The sequence below is a fragment of the Phocoena sinus genome, chromosome 2 (genome assembly GCF_008692025.1).
Source record: "Phocoena sinus isolate mPhoSin1 chromosome 2, mPhoSin1.pri, whole genome shotgun sequence".
Classification (NCBI taxonomy): Eukaryota; Metazoa; Chordata; class Mammalia; order Artiodactyla; family Phocoenidae; genus Phocoena; species Phocoena sinus.
The window spans coordinates 8,766,171-8,792,362 of NC_045764.1; the positions used below are offsets into that span (position 1 = coordinate 8,766,171).

The 26,192-nt window shown below is 38.6% G+C and overlaps 1 protein-coding gene across 8 annotated transcripts in view; it reads right to left on the bottom strand.

Moving 5' to 3' along the window:
- Window positions 1-1,380: 1,380 nt before the first annotated feature.
- OPTN (optineurin) overlaps window positions 1,381-26,192 on the bottom strand; it is a 42,451-nt gene continuing 17,639 nt past the window's right edge. For 4 of the 8 annotated variants that reach the window (XM_032622562.1, XM_032622565.1, XM_032622564.1 and 1 more), the window contains exons 7-14: window positions 18,287-18,389; window positions 16,645-16,760; window positions 15,189-15,338; window positions 14,720-14,813; window positions 13,215-13,373; window positions 8,270-8,400; window positions 6,691-6,773; window positions 1,381-2,338 (exon numbers count right to left, since the gene is read on the bottom strand). In XM_032622562.1, coding sequence (XP_032478453.1) covers window positions 2,211-2,338; window positions 6,691-6,773; window positions 8,270-8,400; window positions 13,215-13,373; window positions 14,720-14,813; window positions 15,189-15,338; window positions 16,645-16,760; window positions 18,287-18,389 — 964 coding nt within the window. In that variant the 3' untranslated portion in view covers window positions 1,381-2,210. The remainder of the gene's footprint in view (window positions 2,339-6,690; window positions 6,774-8,269; window positions 8,401-13,214; window positions 13,374-14,719; window positions 14,814-15,188; window positions 15,339-16,644; window positions 16,761-18,286; window positions 18,390-26,192) is intronic. The other 4 variants (XM_032622566.1, XM_032622567.1, XM_032622568.1 and 1 more) reach the window with 2 other exon arrangements.

A 26,192-nucleotide genomic window follows, 5' to 3' on the forward strand; every position in this document is an offset into this window, starting at 1 on the left:
GGCTCCCCTGGAGTTTTTTAACTCTCAAGCTCATCCACACTGAGACTTTAGCAATTCTTCAATTACAGTTTACGTTTTCCTACTCAGGTACTGGCTCCTACTGTGGTTTCTGCTCCTGAGACAGTGGTCTGTCATCAGCGACTCTCTGTATCTCCCTGTTTGTCTCCAGTTTGGGGGGCAGAGGTTTACCCTGTGACCTCAGTTCTCTGAAAGATTTAAAAGAGTTGACGATTTTAAGTTTGTTCAGCGTTTTTCTTATTATAAGGATAGGAGTGATGACGTCCAAGCTCCTTACATGCCAGACCAAAATTATTTTTAACATAATATTTAAAGACTTAATTGTGTAAAATTATTAGCTGTAAAAGTTTCTTTTGCTCCCTCATATTTCTTCACATTTGCCATCTTTCTGTTGTTCCCATTAGCCACACAAGAATACAGCATGGCTGGCCCTAGAAGAGGGGCCTAAATTCTGATGAGGTGTAGTTAACTGGTAACATGGAACAAGGCCTTGAAGACTAAATTAACTGGATAAGACATGCACAGACTTTACAAGTTGTTTACCAAACTGTTTGATTCCCCCAAAACAATAGCCTTAATTTAAATTGACCATATGAACTTGCCTTCATTTACAATCCATCTAATTAGCAAGGAAACAATTTGATAACAGGCTTAATCAGCACATTCACACTGTTATTTCACATTGGGATCAGGTTAATATTTTTACTTGAACAAAGTAAAAGGATATTCCCAATATCTTAAGTGTAGAACCATTTGGTTTGCTTTTTCATTTAGGATTCTGTAGAAATCTATCTTCTCCAATATAAGATAGTAAGGGAAAAAAATTTAAACTAGAAACTATAAACAAGAAATTAAAAGTAAAACTTTCGTAGTTATTTTAGAAATGTCTTTAACAAACCCCCTGGGGTGAGGGAGGGGATCTAAATTACTGTTGAATTTGTGCAGTGTGTTCTCCTGGCATGAAGCTGTAATTAACTGTTTTGATTCCTGTTTTAAAATATATATATACCTACACACATAGGCCCACACAAGTCAAGTCTGTGTAGGAGAGATCCTTATGACAAAGTCAAACAGAGGAGATTTAAAATTTTTCTCTTAAATATTTTAGGATATAGATACATAAGGACATTGCTAACTTTTATGGCTGGTAAACTGTAGGTTTACAAAATATGGCAAATCCCTATCTTTTCACCTCCTTAGAAAGAACAGTTTCTAATTCAAACACCACTTACTGGTATCTAGTAAAGGGATTTGCTCATATTCACGGAATTAACAAAATGGTTCTGAATAAGTATTAAGCTTATATGAAGCTGAATACAGAAAACACATCCTATGAAATTAGCTAGTCATATATGAACAATGTGAAAGATTCATAAGCAAAATTTTATTTTGCAATAACTATTTTTTTTGCAATAACTATTTTTGTGATTATGAATATAGAGCCTGATCCAGGAAGAAAATTAATAGATAGCTATTCTTTTTTGAAATTAATACACTATTTACTGTATAGTTGATAAACATATACCTGCAGCACAACAAAAGAAAAAGAAAACTTTACACTGTGGATGATTACGTGACATTCAGTGAACCTAATATATCCGCTTCACGTAGGTCAGTATTTTTTCACTTGTCCTGAGGATCAAGTAAAAGGTCACAGGGCTCATCTGAAAAGTGCCACATCATAATTTTGGTGCTGTGGCTGAAATAAAACTGTTAAGATAAACACATACACAAGCCCAGATAGATCTATCTTAAATGAATAAAGAAAAATAACAATGTAATTTATTAAAAATACTTCAAGACACTTTTCTTGATTAAATCTGTGACCACTTCATTTTTCCTGCCTCCTTAGAAAGTTCTTAATCAGTGAGGCTTCTTCCATCTTATTACCACATTTACTCTATCCACGATGTCACACACTCATAACCCGCATGGACAGTTCAGTGCTCACATCAACTGAATATTAAAAAAAAAAAAAAAAACCTCTTATCAGAAGAGTGGTACGTTAAGGATTCTATTTTGCGAGTTTGTGGGAATGCACCAAAAAATGTCCTTTTTAGAACATAATGGTTTTCTTTCTCCTAAAATAATGAGCCAAAATATTTGAGTGAAACAAATGACACAAAAGTACAACTCTTGGAGGAAAAAATCTGACATTTACCAACAGTTTGGGGGAGGTGAAAGGTCAACACTTAAATGATGCAGTCTGTAACATGAATCAGTAGTGTATCTATGTCGGGCAGAACTTCTCCACATTTGGGGCAAGAATGAATTGGAATATTCTGTTGTTCCTGCTGCATCCAGTTTCTATCCTCAGCTCCTGGGAATAAGCATTAAATGAAATGTTAATCCATTCCTTCCATGTTGCAAGCAGTTTTTAAAAACAGATGGTAAATTTTAATTTTAACATCAGTTAAACTTGGTAATCAATACCTCGTGGGAAATGAATACAGGTTTTATTTTGGTCTTTAACTGAAGTAATCGACACACATAGAAAAAAATCTCCAAAAGTAATACCTGCTTCCCTATCATGTTAGGATTTAGGCTCTGTTCTAGGTTCTAGGTATGTGAAAATATGTGGTTTTGGTTTTAGGTACAGGATGATACATGTTGTAGTAAAAACTAGAATATTTGAGAGAAGAAAAGGATAGATGAGGATGTAAGCTAAGGAAAAGGAGAGAATTTGGACAGTGCGCAGAGCATGGAGAGGGACCCTGGAACAGCAGGGACCTTCTCAGAAGCAGAGACAACAATTACGGCCATTCAGTAGATGCTTCTGAGCACTTGGGAGATGGGAGAGAGGGATACAGACATGGCGGGGACATCAGGCAAGAAAAAGAGACAGTGGCACGACGTGAGGGAAGCACTGAGGCTGTGTCAGACACAAGGTGGTTTTGTTGGGGAGGGCAGAGAAGGGCGTCTGGCTCAGACTGCTTGGTGCAGACAGGCCCCCCGATGAGACCAGCTCCACTTGAGAGGAGTCTTAAGAATGAACAAGAGTTATCCAGATAAAGGAAGTGAGGAGAAGGAATTGAAGAATCAGTCCTATTGTTTCCCCCAATCCTGGAGTTGGACTGAGGTTCAAGTCTTAAATCTAAGAATGCTCTGAAGAAGTCATGGCTCTCAGCAGGTCCCCTGTGTGCAGACCGTGCTCAGTACAGGAAATGGTTTCTAGTTCCCAGAGCACCTCATTGATCTGATCTTTCTGCACCGATGCAAAGCATTTTAGTTTTTCAGTGTCTCCACCCAGGTCTCTAGATTCTTATTCAGCCCCCAAAGTGTTTGTTTTTGCAGATGATAGTGGAGGTAACTTTTCTTTTTTTGATTAATTTATTTTGGGCTATGTTGGGTCTTCGTAGCTGCGCGTGGGCTTTCTCTAGTTGCGGTGAGCGGGGGCTGCTCCTCGTTGCGGTGCGCGGGCTTCTCATTGCGGTGGCTTCTCTTGTTGCGGAGCACGAGCTCTAGGCGCGCGGGCTTCAGTAGTTGTGGCACGTGGGCTCAAGAGTTGTGACTCACGGGCCCTAGAGTGCAGGCTCAGTAGTTGTGGCGCACGGGCTTAGTTGCTCCGCGGCATGTGGGATCTTCCCGGACCAGGGCTTGAACCCATGTCCCCTGCATTGGCAGGCGGATTCTTAACCACTGCGCCACCAGGGAAGCCCGAGGTAACTTTTAATATGGTTATTTGCTTCTGAGCATATTATTTGAATTCACTAACATGGGAGACTGTTACGGACAGTTTGTGTTAAGCAAACTTTAGAAGCACCCTTGAATAGAAATACTGATCACAAAGCAGGATTTCTGAAGCAGGGAGCTTTCTAACAGTCTCATTGTTTTAGATCAGGGGTCAGTAACTTTCTGTAAAGGGCCAGACAGTAAATATTTTAGGCTTTACAGGTCATAAGTTTCGGTCATAACTACTCAAGTCTGCCACTGTAGCATGAAAGTAGCCAGACAGTATGTCAATAAGCGGGCATGACTATGCTGTAATAAAACTTGACATGCAAATACGTGGCAGGCCAGATTCGGCCTGTGGACTGCCGTTTACCAACCCCTGCTCTAGATGACAATCTGCCACTTATCAGGGACTGTTAATTCGTCCCTTTAAACTTTACTGCATCTGTCTGTGCCTTTATTTTTGTCCTGGTCTAGGTTTCAAGATGCAGACTGGGGCTGTTTTATCAGTCAACTAATGGGTTCCCTCTGCCTCCTGGCTCCTCACTATAAAATAAGCTTAGTCAGTTTTCATTATTAACACATCACACTCATTTCTGCCTTTGCCCTTTTATTCTCATACAGAAGGTATCTAAATCCTGGCTTCCAGGTCAAGCTTAAAGTCACATCTTTCCAAGGCCTTTCTCAACCCCCCTGGCCCTTAGGGGTTATCCTTTCCTCTTATCTCCAGCACTGTTATTTCTATTCCTTACTTGTTATCTTGTATTATGAATTCATCTTTTTATGTGCACATCCTGTCTCTCCAACTAAACCATAGGCCTTCACGGATCTGACCATGCCTTATGCCCGTTTGTTCCCTCGTGTTCAGTCAAGCGCCCAGACCAGAGTAGACACTTAGACGGCTGCAGACAGCAGAGGACAACCATGATGAAATATACTGAGGGGAGCTATTGTTTAAGGCAGCTTTGTTAGGAAACAAACAAAAAATCTTAAGACAATCTGTTTGGAATATTGTTTTTTATAAGACAAAAAAGCTTATTAGGATAATTATGAATACATTTGCACTCTGTGGCAATTTTTTTTTTTTTTTTTTTTGTGGTACGCGGGCCTCTCACTGTTGTGGCCTCTCCCGTTGCGGAGCACAGGCTCCGGACGCGCAGGCTCAGCAGCCATGGCTCACGGGCCTAGCCACTCCGCGGCACGTGGTTTCTTCCTGGACTGGGGCACGAACCTGTGTCCCCTGCATCGGCAGGCGGACTCTCAACCACTGCGCCACCAGGCAAGCCCCTCTGTGGCAATTTTTAGATTTTAGGTCAAAGAGTGTTTGACCAGTTTTTTTTTTTTTTTTTAAGTGTAAATAGATATTTGCCTTATATAGCTATGAGGAAGGAAAATCTTCCCCTAAGAAATCCAGGTGCAAGAGATTGTCCTTTTTTTGAACCAAAACAATCTTGGAGGCACTTCTAGGTATGGGGTATATGGATGTTGCTAGGATATTTAAATTCACGTTAGAGAAAAGGCCTGGTGGTGCTCACGTGGGTAGATGCAGCCTTCAGAGAACACAGCTTTACCTGCTGATGCTACAAAATGCCTGAGGCTAACATTTATGTCAGTCCCTGTGCTGCTTCTGCATATGCCCCATGAATACCATGTGTATTATTTTTTTTGGAATTTTTTTTCTATGTGTATTTTTAACCTGAATTACTACCTCTAAATATTTACTTTAACCTAATTTTTCCTGTAAAAGAACTCTGGCAGGGGCATCGGTGGAGTTAGGACGTAAAAGAGATACTCAGAAATTTCCCTAGGATTTAATAGTTAACTATACATACTAATATTGCTTTCCTTGCTGTTGATAACACTGTGATAGTTCCATATCAATAGTCTGTTGGTATGTGGAAGGGACTTAGACTCAGCCAGCATTTAAAAAAAGTTAGAGAACCAGGTTATGTGAAATGTGGATAACATCTCTCTCTCGCTCTCTTTTTTTTTGGATAACATCTAACACCCTGATTCTTCTTACTTGGCATGGCTATTAACTTTTCATCTAGCTATGTCAGTCTTTGTTCCTGTGAATTTTATGTTTTTTCATATCTAGACTCAAGGAAAATACTTCCCTTTCAGTGATGTAATTTACTGTAAATGACGGAAACATTATTACTAGAGTATTAAACCACGTAATAAACAAAGCACCATACTTTGAATAAGTGTCAGGATCAATTTCACTCAGGGAATTAAAATCTGGATGTAGTACATAATTAGTGCCAGTCTATTACATGCAGTACCATGTAGTGGTGAACAGTCAGATAACCTTGGGTCCCATGTCCAGTTCTGTCCCTAAAAATCCTCGTGATCCTGGGTTATTTAACCTTGTCTTCTGGAAGATGGTGATACTATATACCTCGTGGAATTTTTGAGGATCACATGAAATAATATGTATGAAGGGATCAGCACAGCATCCATGCATAGTAAACTCTCAATAAATGGTAACATTACTATGTGCAAAACAGGAAGCAGGTGAGCATATAAGCTCCAAGGGAGATTATTTATTACAGTACTTTAAATGCATATTAGAAAACATAAATAATGGGGTTAAGAGTTCACTGGAAAGAGACTGTAGGAAGAGAGATATGAATGAGGGAAGGGCATCTACGTGAAGGATACCGCATAAGCAAGTATATGTAGCTATATAAGCTTAGGATAAGTTTCAAGGAACAGGAAGTGATTCCACTGGCTAATATCTATAGGGGAACAGAGTGAGAGAAGGCTCAAAAGTTTGGCTATGCCAGGCCTAACTGCCTAGTGTGAAGAGTCTGGTCTGGATTCAGTAGAGAGTAGGTGGAGTTTGAGGTAGTGGAAATAAGACTGATAGGTGCTATATTTTGGTAGCTTGATTGGAATCCATTGTATAGATGTATAGTGGAATTTTTCTTCAAGCATCTTCTTCATAGGATAGCTAACCCCAGGAGCCCTGACAACCTAGAATCACACGTGACTCACCTCTTTGAACGAGATAAGGCCTGCTGGTCAGCGTCACTTGCTCTCGCCCATGACGGCTCTGCATTTCCATCAGGGACTGCCTGCTGGGATGAAAAGCAGCACTATATGTGAAACCCTGAAATACGACAACGTTGAGCAGGCATTCAACAGAAGTACGAGAAAGAAAGACCTAAACTACAAAGCCAAGGTTCATAGAAACCAGAACTTAAGAGTAATTTGAGCTTTAAATATTACTGGCACTAGGACACAATGTAGTAAAAGTAAATAAGATTTTTAAAAATCAGGAAACAAACAAAATGTCAATTGACCGGGGAAAAGATTAGAAAAAAGTGGCATATTTCTAAAACAAGACACAACAGAGCAATTAAACAGAGTGAAGTAAATCTACATATATATATACACACACAGAGTTCAAAATTAGTTATGTAAAGCACGTTGCAGAATAATACCTATAGTGACCGTTTTATAACCTAGGCACCTTGTTTTAAGAAATTAATATTACCCTTGTTTTAAGATATTATATAGATGTGTATATATGCAAAAGTACAAAACAGCTGGGGATGCTGTTGCGGGGCAGTGTGGGGAAGGGAGAGAGGACTATAATGGCAGGGGGTGTGGGGAGAAGACTGCAACTTCATCTACAACTCCTTTTTCTTTTAATAAAAAATATACTTGGGGCTTCCCTGGTGGCACAGTGGTTGAGAGTCCGCCTGCCGATGCAGGGGACGCGGGTTCGTGCCCCGGTCCAGGAAGATCCCACATGCCGCGGAGCGGCTGGGCCCGTGAGCCATGGCCACTGAGCCTGTGTGTCCGGAGCCTGTGCTCCGCAACAGGAGAGGCCACGGCAGTGAGAGGCCCGCGTACGGCAAAGGGAAAGAAAAAAAAAAAAAAAAATATATATATATATACTTGAAGAAAATATTAGTAACTGTCGATTCTGGATGGATACATATTGGTGTGTATTATTTTATTCTCTGTAGTTTTCTATTTTCTATTCCTTAATATTTCAGTTTTTTATCAAAATGAGAATTTTAAAGATAGAAGTAATTTTAGCAGTATTTTCTTTGAAAACATTACAGAATTATTTAAAGTGTTAGGAATATTTCATCCATGACAATGGCAGGATATGACTTCGGAACATATAATGTCACGTTTTTACAATTTATCTAAAAGAACTCGATCAGGTTCCCACAAGGTGCTGCAGGCCTTGCAGGGCAAACTAAGTGTTAGGGACACCGTCAGGCAAAGTGTGCTCAGAGCGATTCTTTTTTTTTTTTTTTTTTTTTGCGGTACGCGGGCCTCTCACTGTTGTGGCATCTCCCATTGTGGAGCACAGGCTCCTGACGCACAGGCCCAGCCGCTCCGCGGCCATGGCTCACAGGGCCAGCCGCTCCGCGGCATGTGGGATCTTCCTGGACCGGGACACGAACGCGTGTCCCCTGCATCGGCAGGTGGACTCTCAACCACTGCGCCACCAGGGAAGCCCCAGAGCGATTCTTATAGCTCAAATTAGGAAACACTGTGGGTCACCTCTCCCACAGACGGGGTGATATGTGCTCTAAGTCTTCCCCTCATTCACCTGCCTTCATCTTCAAAAGCATTATTCTCTTTCAGCAGAATTGCCAGCTGCAATGCCATTTGCTCCTTTTCTTCATGAATCTTCTCTCTTGCTGCTCTTTCTGCATGAAAGTCAGAACAATAAACCTCCATCTGTTAGAGGAAAAAAAGAGACAGAAGTTACCACCTAGACAAATGTGGATTCTCTACAGCTCACCTGCTGATAAGGTGAAGAGGTAGTGCTGCATCCTGTGACATATTTGTACCTTGCAAATAACAGGTACTTGTCCCTGCTAGAAACCAGTGTAATCACCATGACTTTCCAACTACCTTCAAATAGAAGACACAAGTTGTGTGTGTGTGTGTGTGTGTGTGTGTGTGTGTGTGTGTGTGCTTTAAACTATCAGAGCCCAGCAATTACATAGATATAGGTAGTTTAAATACTGTGTGTACCATTAGCTCAGTAAAATTCTCTGGTCTCTTTTTTAAAAATAATATTCAGCACTAGCTTAATATGGTAAATGGTTTATTTACCCTGTCAGGTATATTTATGAAGGCTGGCCTTAAGCTAAGTTTAAAATAACAACAATAAATAGATGCTATTTATTGACTTCCAAACATCTGCAGGGTCCTATGTTTGGTGCCCTTATTGACCATTTTATTTCCTCCTTATCCAAATCCTGGGAAGGCAGAATTGCTATGCTCATCTTACATTGTATAAATTTAATAGGCTCTTAATCTTGGGGAAATTAGTTAAGTGCTCAAACCAGCATTTGAACGCAGATTGAAGCCCGTGTACCATGGACGCTTCCATTTACCATACTGCTTTCCACAGTGGTAGCCAGCCTCCAAGATGGCACCAGTGATCCTTACCTCTTGGTAATCATACCCCTCATGTGGTTCCCCTCCCACAATGAATGGGCCAACCTGTGTAACCACTAGGAATATTACAGAAGTAATGGTGTGTGGCTTCTGAAACTAGGTCATAAAGGACACCATGGCTTCTGCCTTGTTCTCTCATGGATCACTTGCTCTGGGGGAAGCTAGTTGCCCATGTCATGAGGGTATTCAAGCAGCCCTATGGAGAGGCACACACGGTCAGGAACTGAGGTCTCCCGCCCATAGCCATGAGAAATGAGCCATCTTGGAAATAGATCTTTCAGTCCATCCTGAGTGCAGGCCTCATGAGAGACCCTGAGTCAGAATCACCCTGCTAAGCTGCTCTTGGATTCCTGATCCATAGCAACTGTGTGAGATAACAAAATGCTTGTTGTTTTAGCTGCTACGTTTGGAGAATAATTTTGTTACCTATAAAAAAGTAAATATGCTCATATATGTAATTTCTTCACTGTTACAAAAATTATAAAGTGAAAATGAATGCCTAATAGTGAATTGAGCATTATTTTCAATACCAGTTTTTTAACTTCCTATATTTAAAATTGGGTTTTTCATTTCAAATTTAGTGGTTCTCGGATACAAATTTATTTATTTATTATTTTCTTGGATACAAATTTTATCCATTACTTTAAAAAGTAAAATTAATAAAAATTTAAATATTCTAATCACACTGTAGTTACCAAAAAGTTATGAAATAGATCATTTTAAGGGACTTCTGCCCATTTGTGAGTAATTCCAACATTTATGGTTATCATTGATAGATTATGGGCTTTTTTGAGTCAGACCTAAATCTGAGTTAGAGTCTCACCTCCATCAGTTATGAGCTTTGAGCCAGTAAGAACTGGGCCTTTGTTTTGTCCATTCCTATATCCCGGCAGTGAGAACAGTGTCTGACATAAGTGCTCAAAAAAGAGTTGTTGAATGAATGAACAAGAGTATCCATCAAAAACAAATGTCTCTGTACAGAACATGGCAAAAGTACCTGACGACAGTATCATGCACAAACAAAGGAAATGCCTTAAAGAGCTTCAGGTGAAATTCTATTCCTGTCGAAATAAAACTAAAAACCATAAGTTCAGTCAACCACTTCCATATTTCACTGGGCCAGCCACGTCTGGGCAGCTGGTACTGAGTATGTATATAGGGAATAATAAACTTCTGGCATTGTTACACTACAAATAATTTGTTTATCTTCTTCAGATTGGCAAACATTTAAAAGAGTGATGCAAGGATGTGGGGAGATAGGAGCTCTCATCTACTTCTGGTAAGAGAATAATTTTCATTATGCATTTTGGAAGATAACTTGGTAATACTTATTTAACTAAAAACAGGCATATCCAATGACCCAACCATTCCATTTCTGTATCTTTCTAGAGATTCCACAAGTGCACAAAGACACAGATACAAGAATGTTCAGTCAGCATTGTTGATAATAGCAAAAATATTGGTACAACCTACAGGTCCATTAATAGAGGACTGGTTAAACCTGTCATGGCAATGTACACTTTGGACACCATACAACTGTTAAAAAAACTACATATGGCTGTGAGTAATAACATGGAGAGATATCCAAGATATATCATGAATGAAAAGTAGTGTAAAATGTATGGCATGATCCCACTTTTAATTAAGCAAACAAAATAGAAACAAACAAAAAAAGGTTTCCCCCCAGCTTTTTTGGTGATTTTACATCTCAGGCAGGATGTATGTTCACTAATAAAACTCTTCTCTAAGGACTCCACCCACCAGTATGAAAAGTGGGCCAAAACAGTCACAACCAGCCAATGTACACAAATTCTTACAGAGAACAGTGAAAGAAGAAATGTGCCCCAACTTGTTTTTATGAGGCCAGTAAAACCCTGAAATCCAACCCAACAAGGACATGAGCAGAAAGAAAATTCTAGGGCCAATCTTACTCAAGAATATAGAAACAAAAAATCTAAGCAAATATAAGCAAACCAAATCCAACAATATATACAGAGGATAATTCAAGAAAGGCAAAGTTTAATATTTTAAAAATCAGTGTGATTTACCACATTAACAAATTGAAGGAAAAAGGCATATAATTATCTAATTATATCATTATACGAAGAAAAACATTTCCTAAATAAAATTCAGCATCCACTCAAAATAAACATTTTTGGCAAACAAGGAAGAGAAGGGAATTTTCTTAATCTAGTAAGTGATACCCATGAAAAGCCTATACCAAACACCACACATTCAACAGTGAAATGTTGGAAACACTGCCACTGAGACTAAGAGCAAGGCAAGGCTGCCTGCTCTCTCCACTGTTACACGGCATTGCACTGGGGTCCCAGCCAGTGCAATAAGGCAAGAAAAAGAAAGAAAAAAAATATAATGAACTGGAAAGGAAAAAAAAAAAAAACTGTCATTATTTAACTGATCTTAGTGTACCAAGTCCAAAGGAATATTTAGAAGTATTATTAGAATTAAAATGTGAGTTGAGTAAGTTTACTGCATGGAAAGTCAATATTAGGAATCAATTGTATTTCTATATAGCAGCAACCGTTAGAAAATGAAGTTTTAAAAAATGCTATTTATAAAACTATCATTAAAAATAGAAAATATCAAAAAATAGAAAATATCTAGGAATAATCTAATAAAAGATGAGCAAAATCTTTACTAAGAAGATTAAAAATATGACTGAAAATAATTAAAGAAGATATGTCATGTTTGTGGACTGGAAGAGTCAATGATGTAAAGTTGCCAATCATCTCCAAATTGATTTTTATATATTTAATAAAATTCTAATCAAAATCCCAGGGTTTTTTTTCTGTGTAGAAAATATCAAGCCAATTCTGAAATTTATAAGAAAAGGAAAACCTAAGGTCCTCTTGAAGAATCTCAATGAGGTAGGAAGACTTTCTACCAGATATCAAAGCATTTGATTCTTTATAATAAGAAAGTATGGTACCAGAGCAAGGATGTACAAATAGCCCAATGGAACAGTACAGAATCCAGAAATAGACCCGTGGGTACCTGGACACAATATGTGACAAAGAGGGCAGCAGAGTCCTTAAGATGACCTTTTAAATAAATGGTGCCAAATGAACAGGATATTCATGCAGAAGAAATATGAATCTTTACCCTTACCTCACTCCATATAGAAAAGCTAATTCCAGATGGTTTTTAGATCTTAATGTAAAAGGCAAAACCATAAAACTTTTAGAAGACAACATAGGAGAATATGTTCATGGCCCTGAGATAGTGAAAGTTTTTAAAACAGGACACAAAAAGTACTATAATCATAAATAAAAAGACTCATAAACTGGATTGCATTAAAATTAAGAATTTTCATTCAACAGACACCTTCATGAGAGTGGAAAGGCAAATCATAGAGTGAAGAAATCTGCAAAAAGTATAACTGGCAAGGGCTTGTATGTGGAATATATAAAGAACTCCTATAAATTGAAGAAAAAGCCAGAAAACCAGAAGAAAACTGGGCAAAGACCTGATCAGGCTCTTCACAAAAGGGGATGCTTAGAAGGCCGTAAACATCTGAAAAAGTACTCACTCTCATACCATCAGGGGAATGCAGATTTAATGAGACACCATCATAAACCCACTAGAATGGTTAAAAATTCTGACAATACAAGTATGGGTAAGGATATAGAGCAATAGGAACTCTCTGTTGGTGGGAGTGAAAACTGGTCCACTTTGGAAACCTCTTTGGCATTATCTATTAAAGGTGGGTAACATGCATACGCTATGAACAAGCAATTCCACTCCTAGGTGTGTACCCAACAGAAATGAATGCACAGGTGAACAAAGAGACACGCGTAAGAATGACAGAGCAACATTAAACACAGAGCCCCAAGCTGGAAATAATCCAGCTGTCTATAAACTGTAGAATGGATAAATTCAGTGAGTAATACACTTAAAAGTGTGGTGCACTTTCCACCTGTGATATACTTCGGTAAAACGGTTTTTTAAAATATACTGGTGGAAATAGTATACAATCAAAAGATATTTTAAGCACTATCACCTTCCTGTTAGAGAATATAATCGGGGTTGGCCTGCCTCGGCTCACATTTGGGAACGAAGCCTACCTGAGCCCTGAGAACAGCCATGGTTTCCAGGTCCTTCTCCTGCTTGGCGATGGTCTGCTTCATCTCATCCATTTGGAGCTGCTTGGAAGCCAGGGCTTTCTCTGCCAGTTCCAGCTTTCCACTCAGTTCCTGCAGCACCACCTTATCCACTTTTTCCGACTGAAAAAGACAAACTTATTCTAGACATGGTTTTGGAATAATTCAACCTATTTTAGTAAAATATTAGATGAAGGTTTATTTTTTAAAAAATGACTGGCTCTAAACTATTCTGGTAATCAGCGGTGATAACTTATTCAACAACTTTCATGCACTTAATTTACAGCTTGAAGGTAATAATTTCCTAATTTAAAATAGTGATTTATAAAAAGAAAACACTAAAATAAGGGAGATAATAGCAAACCCTATCTCAGGGCGGGTGTAAGTTGCTGATACTCCTATTCTTTCACTCACATTACTCTTAACTTTATGAAGTCAGTGGAATGTTTGAATTAAAAATTTACTAGGTCCTAGAGAGGAACAATATTCTAGGAAAAGTAAATGAAAAACAGAAAATATATTTCTAAGAATATAAACTCAAAGACCCCTTCTAATTCAAAGCTCCCATGGTCTTTATTTATTCCAGCTTTATTGAGGTAAAACTGCCAAATAAAATTGTAAAATATTTAAAGTGTACAACGTGATGATTTGATATACATATACATCGTGAAAGGATTCCCACCATCGGGTTAATTAATACATCTATCACCTGACATCTCTATCCATGGTGTTTAAATTATCACACCATTCTGGGGGCATTATTACTATTACAATAATTTAAGATGCAGCCGGATAAGTCCAGGGCCTCAAGTTCACTGACAGCAGGCAAGCTAGCCCTGTGATAGCTCCAGGCAGCAGTCTCACTATATAGTCATTACTCATGTAGGAGCCCAGGCTCAGCTCTCCTACAAACCCATCCACTGTTAGAAATGCTAAAAGCTTAGCCACGGAGCAAGTAAGCCCATGCGCCACAACTACTGAGCCCGTACTCTAGAGCTCGTGCTCTAGAGCCCGCGAGCCACAACTACTGAGCCTGTGTGCCACAATTACTGAAGCTTGCGTGCTTAGAGCCCGCGCTCTGCAACAAGAGAAGCCACCGCAATGAGAAGCTAATGCACAGCAATGAAGAGTAGCCCCCACTCACTGCAACTAGAGAAAGCCCGCGCACAGCAACAAAGACCCAATGCAGCCAAAAATAAATAATAAATAAGTAAATAAATTTATTTATAAAAATGCTAAAACTGTACTCCGACCGTAGGACATGCACATCACCTCTGTACACAAGGCACATTATACATGTGTGGAATATCAGGAGTTATAAAATGTTATAAACACTTAGACACAAGAAATCAATTATAAATGGAAAAACAACCCTTGAAACCAGACCTAGTTAAGGATTAGCACAACTACTTTAGATATTTACATAAAATGTTAAATGGCTATGAAAGTAATTTTTTTTCTATGAGTACCTCTCTTCTTTTTAGTTCCTCGGTTGTTTTCAGTGCATTATTGTATTCTTGAAGAAGCCTGTTGTGTGTCAACTGTAGAGTGGCTAATTTGGACCTATTTAGAAAGAAATTTTAAAATGGAATCTTGGGAAAAATATCGTAGAAGCTTAGTCTTACCTCCCAACCCTCTTCTGAACACTCAGGTGACAAAATCTTCCCTCCCACCCTTATCATCCCACCACCTACTAGCATGTGCTTACTTGCAAAGAAAACAATTCCCCCCTCCCCAATCAAGATAGATTACAAATAATTTTCATAATTGTTATTATAAAACTTAACATTTATCTCCTCAGAAAAGTCTACTAGTATGCCTTCAAATAAATAAAAGAGAAAAAAATTTTAATTTATTCTTAAATCCTGATTCCAATCTGCATAAAAGAGCTATTCTATCTTCTTTTAGCAAGTAGCCATTCAGTCACAGCATACTCACTTTTCATCTTCTGTTTTTGCTTGCTCCATTTTGATTTCTGATCGCATGCTTTCTACTTGGAGCTCTAACTTTCTGTTATTATAAACAAGCTCTTGCTTTTCATTCAGCTCTGATGGGGTTGGAGAATTTTTCCTTTCAAGGGCCTGACATCTAAGAAAGAGCAAAATTTCATGAGGACAAAACAATACTTCATTTCTCAGTGGCTTTTAAACGAATCCCCAGATTATGTAGCAAAATGCAAAGAATTTTAGGATTACATTTTTCAAAAATTTAACAGTACAAAATTAAATATTTTATCCTCCCTGCTTCTTTACTAGAAGTAAGTAATATTTCTGAACCCTTATGCCTAGCATAAACAAGTACAGATCTAATATCACACAAGCTACTGTCTACCTGGAGTAATTGTTTCAACTAGTCATGCAAATATATTTCTGTGGTTTAGATACAGACCAAACTAGTAATTGGCTAGAGGTGCTTCTCATATAGTGATCCATGGATATCTTTAGTATTTTTAAAACTATGGGCTCTGTTAAGCATAAAAAATATGACTTCTGACAAAGATTCAATAGGGGAGAAGGAAATGCTTTCAGTGCTCTTAAAGATCAGAGAGAAATTTTCAATATAACAGCAAATACAAACCATTGATAGCTATGTGCAAGGCATTAACGCAAAGCATGTTAAACATTAGCTTACTTAATACAAAGTCAGAATTATGACACACAGTTTACAAATGATAAAACGGAGACTCAGAGAGGTTAAATAAATAACTTGTCCAGGGTAATACCACAAATAAGGGGTAGATCCATATTTCAACCTTAGGTCTGTTTATCCAAAGTCCTTAGCATCAGCTGCTATGATGTACTAGATAACCATTAATACTGTACAACCTTGGTCAGTGTAACTCCATGGAAACATACACTTGTATATTGGGCTGGAAATATGTTTGCTAACTAATCCAAAAGAACAACATCAACTTACCTTTCCTAAATTTGGGATAACTTCTTACATCAAGAGAAACAAGCAAATGCAAAATTCTCCCAATTTATAAATTAGACTTCATAACTGACTGAAAATCAATTTTTTTTTCCTAAGTAAATCTCACTCAAGTTCTTCTTGCCCTTTGTAGCTTTTATGTTGGTTCACATCAATGTTGTCAGCTCACGTAAGTCACAGGAAGTCTGGCTCACTGCTTTTTCCAGGTCTTCATATACGCTTAACAAATGTCCCCAAACAGCAGAATCAGAGTCCCTTGGGCCCATTCCCCCATATTACTACAAGGACTTCCTAATATGTTTCTATATTAACCTGAACATTAGTGTTTTCTGAATTCATATTTTAATTAGGTCTCTTTTTCTTTTACTCAGTAAAACAGTAATAAAACTATATTTTTGTATATTAACGTATTTTGTAAAACTGTACACTTTTCGAAGGAGGATAAAATTCATCTCACTCTTACTTTTCCTGAAGTCTCTTCTTCATTAGGTCAGCCTCACTGAGCTTTGTGTGAGCCTCCTGCAGCTCCTTAAACAGGGTTGTCACCTGAAGGTTCAACGTTTCCACTTCACTTCCAACCTGTCATCCAGGCAATCACAAACACGCATTTATCAGAGGCTAAATGAACCTCTTTGTGAGAAAACAGTGTGAACCACTGGTGTCTAAATAAGACTGTTGAACTGATTAAACTTTTGGCAATTAACGCCCCAAATATCTTGTATGGAAAAAAAAAAGATTTGGGTACAACTCTGCTTCATTATAGATCATTAACTGATCAGTTTGGATGCACTTGTGATAATGTCTTTATCTTGATTAAAATGAATCCTGGACTTCCCTGGTGGTGCAGTGGTTAAGAATCTGCCTGCCAACGCAGGGGACACAGGTTAGAGCCCTGGTCCAGGAAGATCCCACATGCCATGGAGCAACTAAGCCCGTGCACCACAACTACTGAGCCTGTGTTCTAGAGCCGTGAGCCACAACTACTGAAGCCCAACATGCCTAGAACCCATGTTCCACAACAAAGAGAAGCCACCACAATGAGAAGCCCGTGCACTGCAATGAAGAGCAGCCCCTGCTCGACGCAACTGGAGAAAGCCCGCACGCAGTAACAAAGACCCAAAGCAGCCAAAAATAAATAAATTAAAAAAAAAAAAAGAATCCTGATCATAGTTCAAGGGACTATAGGTCACAATGATGTCAAAGCACAATCTAATTTATCCAGCTAGCAACTCATGCCCATATTCCCTGGCTGATTTATTTTTCTAGTTTACTCAACTATTTTCACTGTACTGCCTTTTCCCTGGCAGCTCTAGAATTTTTGTCAGTGAGTTTTATGGTGCCATGGAAGTCTCAGTACTTCTCTATTATTAGTTATCGATTAGTTTTAGTCAACAGGGTACTACGACTCACAGGTGTTCTCTTCATCTCAGTTTTTAAAATATTCTCCATTCTCTTGAAAGTAGGAGACGCAGCCCAGAGCATGGCATACAGTAGGCATTTGATATATATTTGCTGAATAAATAAATTAGCTAAAGTATTTTATGTAAATGCCTTCTCACGGGCTACTGTGGGTCTTACAACTTCCTGCCTTCATCACCTTTCCCCAAGCTTCGGACTGTTTGCAGGCTACAAGGCACGTCTCTGAGTTGCCACAGAACAGAAATGTATATGAGCATGTATATAAAAATGAGCCTTTTTTGTTCATAGTATTTTGTTCAAACAAGTAGTGGGATAGAACCAAGGTCTTTCAATGCTACCTTACGTTTCTGGGTCACATCCTCAAATGATCTTATTATAAGTTGGACAAAATTCCTTTCTCAATTAGTGGGCCTGTCCACTTAGGAATTCTGGAGAGAAAATCAGCCAAGGAGAGAGAGAGACGTGATTTCTTAGAATCACTAGGACAGGAATACATCTCAGTACAATTTACAATGAATGAAATTCAGATCAGGACAAGGAAATATGAGAGAAATAGAAAATATTCAACATGGAAATTATTTCTCTATTGCTAAAGCCAGTAACACATCACAAGACGCGGCTCCAGCGCCTGCACTACTCTTTGTCCATCGGGGGTGTAGTAACAGTCTTAGACACTTAGTACCCACAGTTTCTGTGCCTTTCTCCTCTTCTTTCTCTTGTTCTGTGCGCCCCTCTGTCTGGGTCTCAATCTCACAATGATCCTTCGCTTTCTTTTCAAAATCAGAAATTCTGAAAAATTAAATATAGAAAAGTTACTTTCTCTTTGGCTTCCAGAGGAAAAACAATTGTGGAAGCACTGAAAAGAACAATGTTCAAAATCTGGATAAAAGATCAATGTTTTCAAAATCTCTTCACATTCTCTATATCAGCTCTGGTTTTGCTTTCAACCTGATATTGGCTAGAATTGATTTAAGGGATGAATGCACATGGAGGTATAAGATATGTATAATTTATCTTGAACACTGAAAAATACTGCCTCTTTTCACGTCATTGTCATGCACAGAAATATTTTTTAAATTTGTGTTTTTATGTTTGTACACATGTGCATGCATATGTGCTACATGAGAGTGGGTGTCCCTTTATAAGGATTCGGCAGAGAGGGAAAGACTTGTTTTTTGGGACCCATATAAGTTTATGAGGTCCTGAAAACAAACAAATATAGCAACATTCTTACACTGAATCATAATCATATGAAAGCCATCCCGATACAAATGAAATAAAGAGACTTGTGGTTAAAGACGGTAGATTTAAATATACGCATGTAATTTTTCTCCCACCTTGAATGCCACTAAAATGACTTTTAAAAGCCACACACCTACAAGAACAAAGAGAAAGGGAGAGGAAATAATAGCAAGAAGATTTGGGAAGCATTAGGTATGAGTGGGAACTGACTAGATAGCCCAAGAGGACTGGATCTGAGCCAACAGTAGGGAGAGCCAAGATGGAACCCACTTCATACTGTGGGACCCCAAAGGCTCAGGAATCAGTGACACCAGGTACCTCTGGACATGGGGATAAAGTTGGGACTTGTTTAAGAATGACTAGAAGGTCATAAAATAAAGGGTCTCTTGACTCAGAGTCATTAATCAGAGTTGAGGGTTTGGGTTCCCTACTGAAAAGAGGGGAACTTACAGAATACTAAGACCCTCAGCCTTCTGTTCCTACTCATCTCCAGAATGCTGGCATCTAGAAAAGTACCCTTCAGACAGGAGACTGGAAAAGTCTCCTCTGGAGAATTTGATCAGGATAAGGAAAAGATTTAAAGTTTCTGACGTAAGACTTCCCCAAGGAAACCTCCCGGCCAGATCTCCCTACACATGCACACAGCACTTTGTTTTTTTTTAAATAAATTTATTTATTTTAGGCTGTGTTGGGTCTTCGTTGCTGCGTGCGGGCTTTTCTCTAGTTGCGGCAAGCGGGGGCTACTCTTTGTTGCGGTGTGTGGGCTTCTCATGGCAGTGGCTTCTCTTGTTGCAGAGCATGGGCTCTAGGTGTGCGGGCTTCAGCAGTCGTGGCTCACAGGCTCTACAGCGCAGACTCAGTAGTTGTGGCGCATGCGCTTAGTTGCTCCGCGGCATGTGGGATCTTCCTGGACCAGGGCTCGAACCCGTGTCCCCTGCATTGGCAGGCGGATTCTCAACCACTGCACCACCAGGGAAGCCCCACACAGCACTTTGATCAGCATCTAACCCCCCAGTCTTAAATCTGATCAAACAGTAAAGATTACCAGACATTTCAGGAAAACCTTAAAATGAAACAGACAAAGTAAACCAGAAAATAAAACAACTTACTGAAATTAGAATATGCCAAGGGGAAAAAAACTTCAAAAAAAAAAAACCTATCATTAATATCCTTAGGGACAGAAGGAAACATATTACCACCATAATAAAATGGAAGAGGAACATTCAAAGGAACTGTCCCCCGCCCCACAAAGAAGATGAAAGTTGATCAAATGTAACAGAAAGAAGAGAAAGAGCAAGAGTGAAGGGGGGATGGAGAGAAAGAGATAAGGAGAGAGAGAAAAATGGAAGAGGAACACCCAGTTGAGAAAGTCAGAGGACTGGTCCAGGAGGTCCAATTAAAAATAACAGTAGTGCTAGAATGAGAGAACAGAGAAAACTGAGGATAAGAGATTATCCCTGAATTATTTCAAGATCATTTTTCGAGAACTGAAAGACATGAGTTTGCAGAATGAAAGAGGCCAAGAATGTCCAGAACAAATGGATGAAAACAAGGTCACACCAAAGCACATGTGAAATGTCAGAAAACTTGGGACAGAGCAAAGAACCTTTGGGGGAGAGGAAAAACAAAAGAAGTTTTAAACCAAAAGATTAAGAATCAGAATGGCAATGAGTTTTTCAACATTAACACCAAAAGCTAGAATATGATGAAGTAATGCTTTCAAAATTTGGAGGGAAAGTTATATCCAATACAGATTCCTATATCTAGCCAAATTATCCATTAAGTATAAAAAGGTAGAAACAGACATTTTCAGATATGCAGTTCTCAGAAAATATCCTTCCCATATATTCTTTCTTAGTAAGTTAGTGGAGATATTTAAAGATATTTAGGGAATGAGAAAGGCATTGGATTCAGGAAACAGGTGATCCAACACAGTAGAGATGAAGGAATTCCACAGGACAATGACAAAGGGAGATTCCAAGATGACTGCAATACAGCAGGACCTAGATAACAGCCAGGCTGACTCCAGGAGAAAAGTCTTCAAGAGAAAACTATTAGACTACTAACACGTTTGAATGTAATTGAGATTTCCTCACTGGAGAAGAGTATGGTGAAACTAAGCAAATTTTTATAAAGGGAATTCTGCATAGAGATTTTTTTTTTAAGTATAAAAAAGGAAAAGTGGTCAAAGCATAGAGCACAGCTCAACAGAGAACTGTATGTGTGCGTGGGTATGTACACATAATAATAATAAACACTGAGTAGTGACCTAACTGAATGTCAATATAATCAGTTTTGGAGTGGGGTGGGAAGAAGGGCCCGGAAGTGTGTGGAGTGACAATGGTGAGGGTGAAAGGCAGTTAAATCCTCATCCTTCATAGCGGGAGGTCAATAGATTATGTCTAAAATAGGAAACAAAATTTAAGTAGCAATTTAATCTTGATATATGGGAGTATGTATCAAAAGAACCAGCTAAATATGTTGCAAGTGGTTGTCTGAGAAGCAGGAAAAGGAGGTGGGGGGTGGAGGGGGGTTGGTCAAAGAATTACTGTTTTTCCATAAAAAGCTTGTGGAACCAATTCTTTAAACTATGTGAATTCAAACCTGATTTTTAAAAAACTTAGTGATAGGGGCTTCCCTGGTGGTGCAGTGGTTGAGAGTCCGCCTGCCGATGCAGGGGACACGGGTTCGTGCCCCGGTCTGGGAGGATCCCACATGCCGTGGAACGGCTGGGCCCGTGAGCCATGGCCACTGAGCCTGCGCATCCGGAGCCTGTGCTCCGCAGCAGGAGAGGCCACAACAGTGAGAGGCCCGCATACCGAAAAAAAAAAATTTTAAAAAGAATTAAAAACTTAGTGATAATAACAAATAAACAAACAGCATTAGTATCTGTTGCAAACTGCCCAACCTAACTGGTGCACAGGCACTGCTTCTAGCTAAGCAAATCAATGGGCCAAGAGCTGGTTGGTGCAAGGTTGAAGGATGGGCCGTTATCACACCACTCACATATGACGCAGGCTTCTGACCTACATTTGAATTTCAACTTAATTTTGTAGGGCAAATTTTCATCTCGGCTGACTTTTCCCTACTACCTCTTGATTATCCCGGGTCACACTTCATGTATACTTTCTCTCTCCTTCCTGGCTATCAGTTTAAGTTTGTTCAGAAGACACAAATCGCACGAAATATGAATCCTGGCAAACAATGGAAGAAAGGCAAGTCTGTTGTCCGCTGTCCCCACAAATCCCTAAAACTTTTCAGAGTAAATTTTAAACTGTTACCCTTATTTCTCATGAAAATGGTTGAAGACTGACTTATGTATTTGAGAAGAAGACATGTTAGGTCTTGGAACGTTTTTCCATCATATCCCACATAGTAAATCAAGCCAGGTTGTCCAGGAATCAGTGATTTTATTTCTTGGTTTCAGTCCGACCTTAGCCAGGAGGTCATCCTAATACCCACATGGGGAACATTACTCTCGGCAACCAATCACTGACTTGCCAGGTGTTAAATACTGTGAGAAGGCTGACTCACAAAATGGAAATTTAATGCTATTGAGAAAGGGGTCCTTTACAGGGAGCTCAGGGTGAGAGAGGGAAACACCCATCTCAAAGTCAGGCCTGACTTCCTAGCTGCAATCTGAAAAGCTATACCTCCAGACAGAGCTATCATTATTTTGAAAGTAGGCAATATATACTAGATTATATGAAAGATCCGGATGTATAATCAGAAAATTCCTAAGTTTACACTTTTATTATTAAAGCTAATCATGTTATCTGAGGAAGGATGAATTACTGGCTAAACTTGACTTCTTAGAATGGTGTGCAGAACTCAGGAGGGTAAACATGCCAATGAAACAGAAACACACTGATTACTTATGACTATTAAGGGTCTTTTTCAAAGTAAAACATCTTCCCTTTAAAAATTGGCTGGAATTATTAAGGTGTAAAAAGAATGCTTTTACTTAATTATTTTTCTGTGCATTATTACTAGATTTTGGGACTTGTCAAAAAGGCAGGATGAATATTTTACTCCATTAGAATACATGGTACTAGTTTCCTGGAAGTTAACCTCTGAACTTTTCTAAGGGACAGCAGTAAGGATATGGGGTAAAAACCTACGATTCATAGCTATCATACCTTTTTCACCTCTGAGAAGAGCTGACGATCAAATAAGTCATTGGACAAACACTGAATATTCTAGGTTACCCTCATTCTGAATAAATAACTTACGCTTCATATTTTAAAAACAGATCTTATAGTTAAAAATTTCAACTGCTTCAGTTAGAAAGTGCTTCTTATAGTGCTATAATTTTAAGATTAATGAGCCATTTATAATGTCTGAGAGAATTAATTATGTCTCAGACATAATATATTTATGTATATTATAATATATCCTATTTATAGTATATTTATTATAAATGTTGCAATCAGTGGAACCCTAAAACTGTTGCATTATCTCCCCCGTCTTATGTGATTTTGCACTTTGCCTTCATAAAAAGTTCATTCATACATAGAAATTCATTGACTTCACAACTCTATGAGGTAAATAAATTTTATCCTAAAGTGCGTGTGTATACCACATTCTATGAGGCCAGTATTTCCCTTATACCAAAGCCAGACAAAGACAACATAAGAAAAGAAAACTACAGACCAGTACCCCTTAGGTATACAGATGCAAAGATCCTTAGCAATAGACTAGCAATCCAAACCAGCAACATATAAAAAAGATCATACGTCATGACCAAGTGGGATTTATCCAAGGGTGAAAAGTTAGTTTGACATTGGAAAATCAATCGATGTAATACATTATATTAATAGAGGTTAAAAAAACCCATACAGGGACTTCCCTGGTGGGCCAGTGGTTAAGACTCTGTGATCCAATGCAGGGGGCTCGGGTTCGATCCATGGTCAGGGAACTAGAGCCCATATGCATGCCACAGCTAAGAGTCTGCATGCCACAACTAAAAAGATCCCCCATGCTGTAGTGAAGACCTGGCACAGCCAAAAAAATAAAGGTAAATATTAAAAAAAAAAAAACCCATACAATCATCTTCATAGACTCAGAAAAAGCATTTAACAAAATCCAAAACCCTTTCATGATAAAAATTGCAACTAGAAATAGAAGGGAGCTTCTCAACTTGATAAAAGCATCTATGAAAAACAAAGGTAATAGCAGCCTAATGGTGAAAGACTGAAAGCGTTCTCTCCTAAGATCAGGAACAAGACAAGGATGTCTACTTTCTGCTCTTTTATTTAACACTGTATGGGAAGTCTAGCCAGGGCAATTATGCAAAAAAAAGAAATAAAAGGAATCTTAGTTGGTAAGGAAGAAGTAACACTATTTCTTTGCAAATGACATGATCTTGTTTACAGAAAATCCTAAGGAATCCACTAAAAAAATGATTAGCACTAATAAATGAATTCAGCAAGGTTGCAGGCTACAAGATCAATATACAAAAATCAGTTGTAGGGGCTTCCCTGGTGGTGCAGTGGTTGAGAGTCCGCCTGCCGATGCAGGGGACACGGGTTCGTGCCCCGGTCCGGGAAGATCCCATATGCTGCAGAGCGGCTAGGCCCGTGAGCCATTGGCCGCTAAGCCTGCGCGTCTGGAGCCTGTGCTCCGCAATGGGAGAGGCCACAACAGTGAGAGGCCCGCGTACCGCAAAAAAAAAAAAAAAAAAAAATCAGTTGTATTTCTCTACACTAGCAATGAATAAACCAAAAATGAAATTAAGAAAACAATTTCATGTATAATAGCACCAAAAAGACTAGAATACAAAGGAATAAATTTTGAAAAAGAAGTGCAAGACCTGTATGCTGAAAACTACAACACATCATTGAAAGAAATTAAGGATGACCTAAGTAAATGGAAAGACACCCATGTTTATGGATCAGAAGACTTAATATTGTTAAGATGGCAATGCTTCCCAAATCGATCTCCAGATTCAATGCAATCCCTAACAAAATCCCAGCTGGCTTTTCCCCCCAAATTAACAAACTTATCTTAAGGATTACATAAAAAAAAAAAAACAAGGGACCCAGAATAGTCAAAACAGTCTTTTAAAAGAAGAACAAAATTGGAGGACTTGCATTTCCCAATTTCAAAATTTACTACAGAACTAAAGTAATCAAGACTGTGTAGTACTGACATAAGGATAGACATATAGATCAACTGAATAAAATTGAGTCTTTAGGAATTAATCTTTACATTTATGGTCAACTGATCTACACCAGGGGTGTCAAGACAATTCAGTGAGGAAAAGAATTATCTTTTCAACAAATGGTGTGGGACAGCAATATATCTACATATGCAAGAATGTAGTTGGACCCTTACCTCACACCATGCACAAAAATGTACTCAATATGGATCACAGACTTAAATGTAAGAGCTAAAAGTATAAAACTCTTAGGAAAAAACACAGGGGGTGAATCTTTGTAACCTTGGGTTAGGCAATGGTTTCTTAGATACAACACCAAAAGCAGAAGGGACAAAAAACCAAACAGATGAACAGGACTAGATCAAAATTTAAAATTTTTATTTTTTTGGCAAATGATGGCATCAAGGAAGTGAAAAGATAAGTCACAGACTGGGAGAAAATATTTGCAAACCATATACCTCATAAAGGACTTGTATCCAGAATATTAATGAACTCTTACCATTCAATAATTAAAAGACAATCCAATTTTTTTAAATGGGCAAAGAAGAAGATATACAAATGGCCAACATGAAAAGATGCCCAACATTATTGGCCACTGGGGAAACAGAATCAAAATCACAATGAGATACCACTTCATATCCACGAGGATGGTCATAATCAAAAAGATACACAACAGTGGTGTTCATGTGGATGTGGAGTAAGTGGAACCCTCATACATTGCTGGTGAGAATGTAAAATGGTGCAGCCACTGTGGAAAACAGTTTGGTAGTTCCTCAAAATATTCAACAGCAACCATGTGACCCAGCAATTCAACTCCTAGGTATATACCCAGAGAATTAAAAAGATATGTCCACACAAAATATTGTGCATGAATGTTGAGAGCAAATATTATTCATAATGGGAAAAAAGTGGGAACAACCCCAATGTTCATCAAATGATGACGAGATAAACAAAACGTTGTCTAGTTACATCACGGAATATTATTTGGCAACGAGAAAAGAACTGACACATGCTACATCATGGACAAACTTTGAAAACATTATGCTAAATAAAATAAGCCAATCACAAAAGACTACATGTTATATGATTCCATTTGTATGAAGTGTCCAGAAAAGGTAAGTCTATGGAGACAGAAACTAGAATTACTAGGAGGAATGGGGAGTGAGTGCTAAAAGGTATTGGGTTGCTTA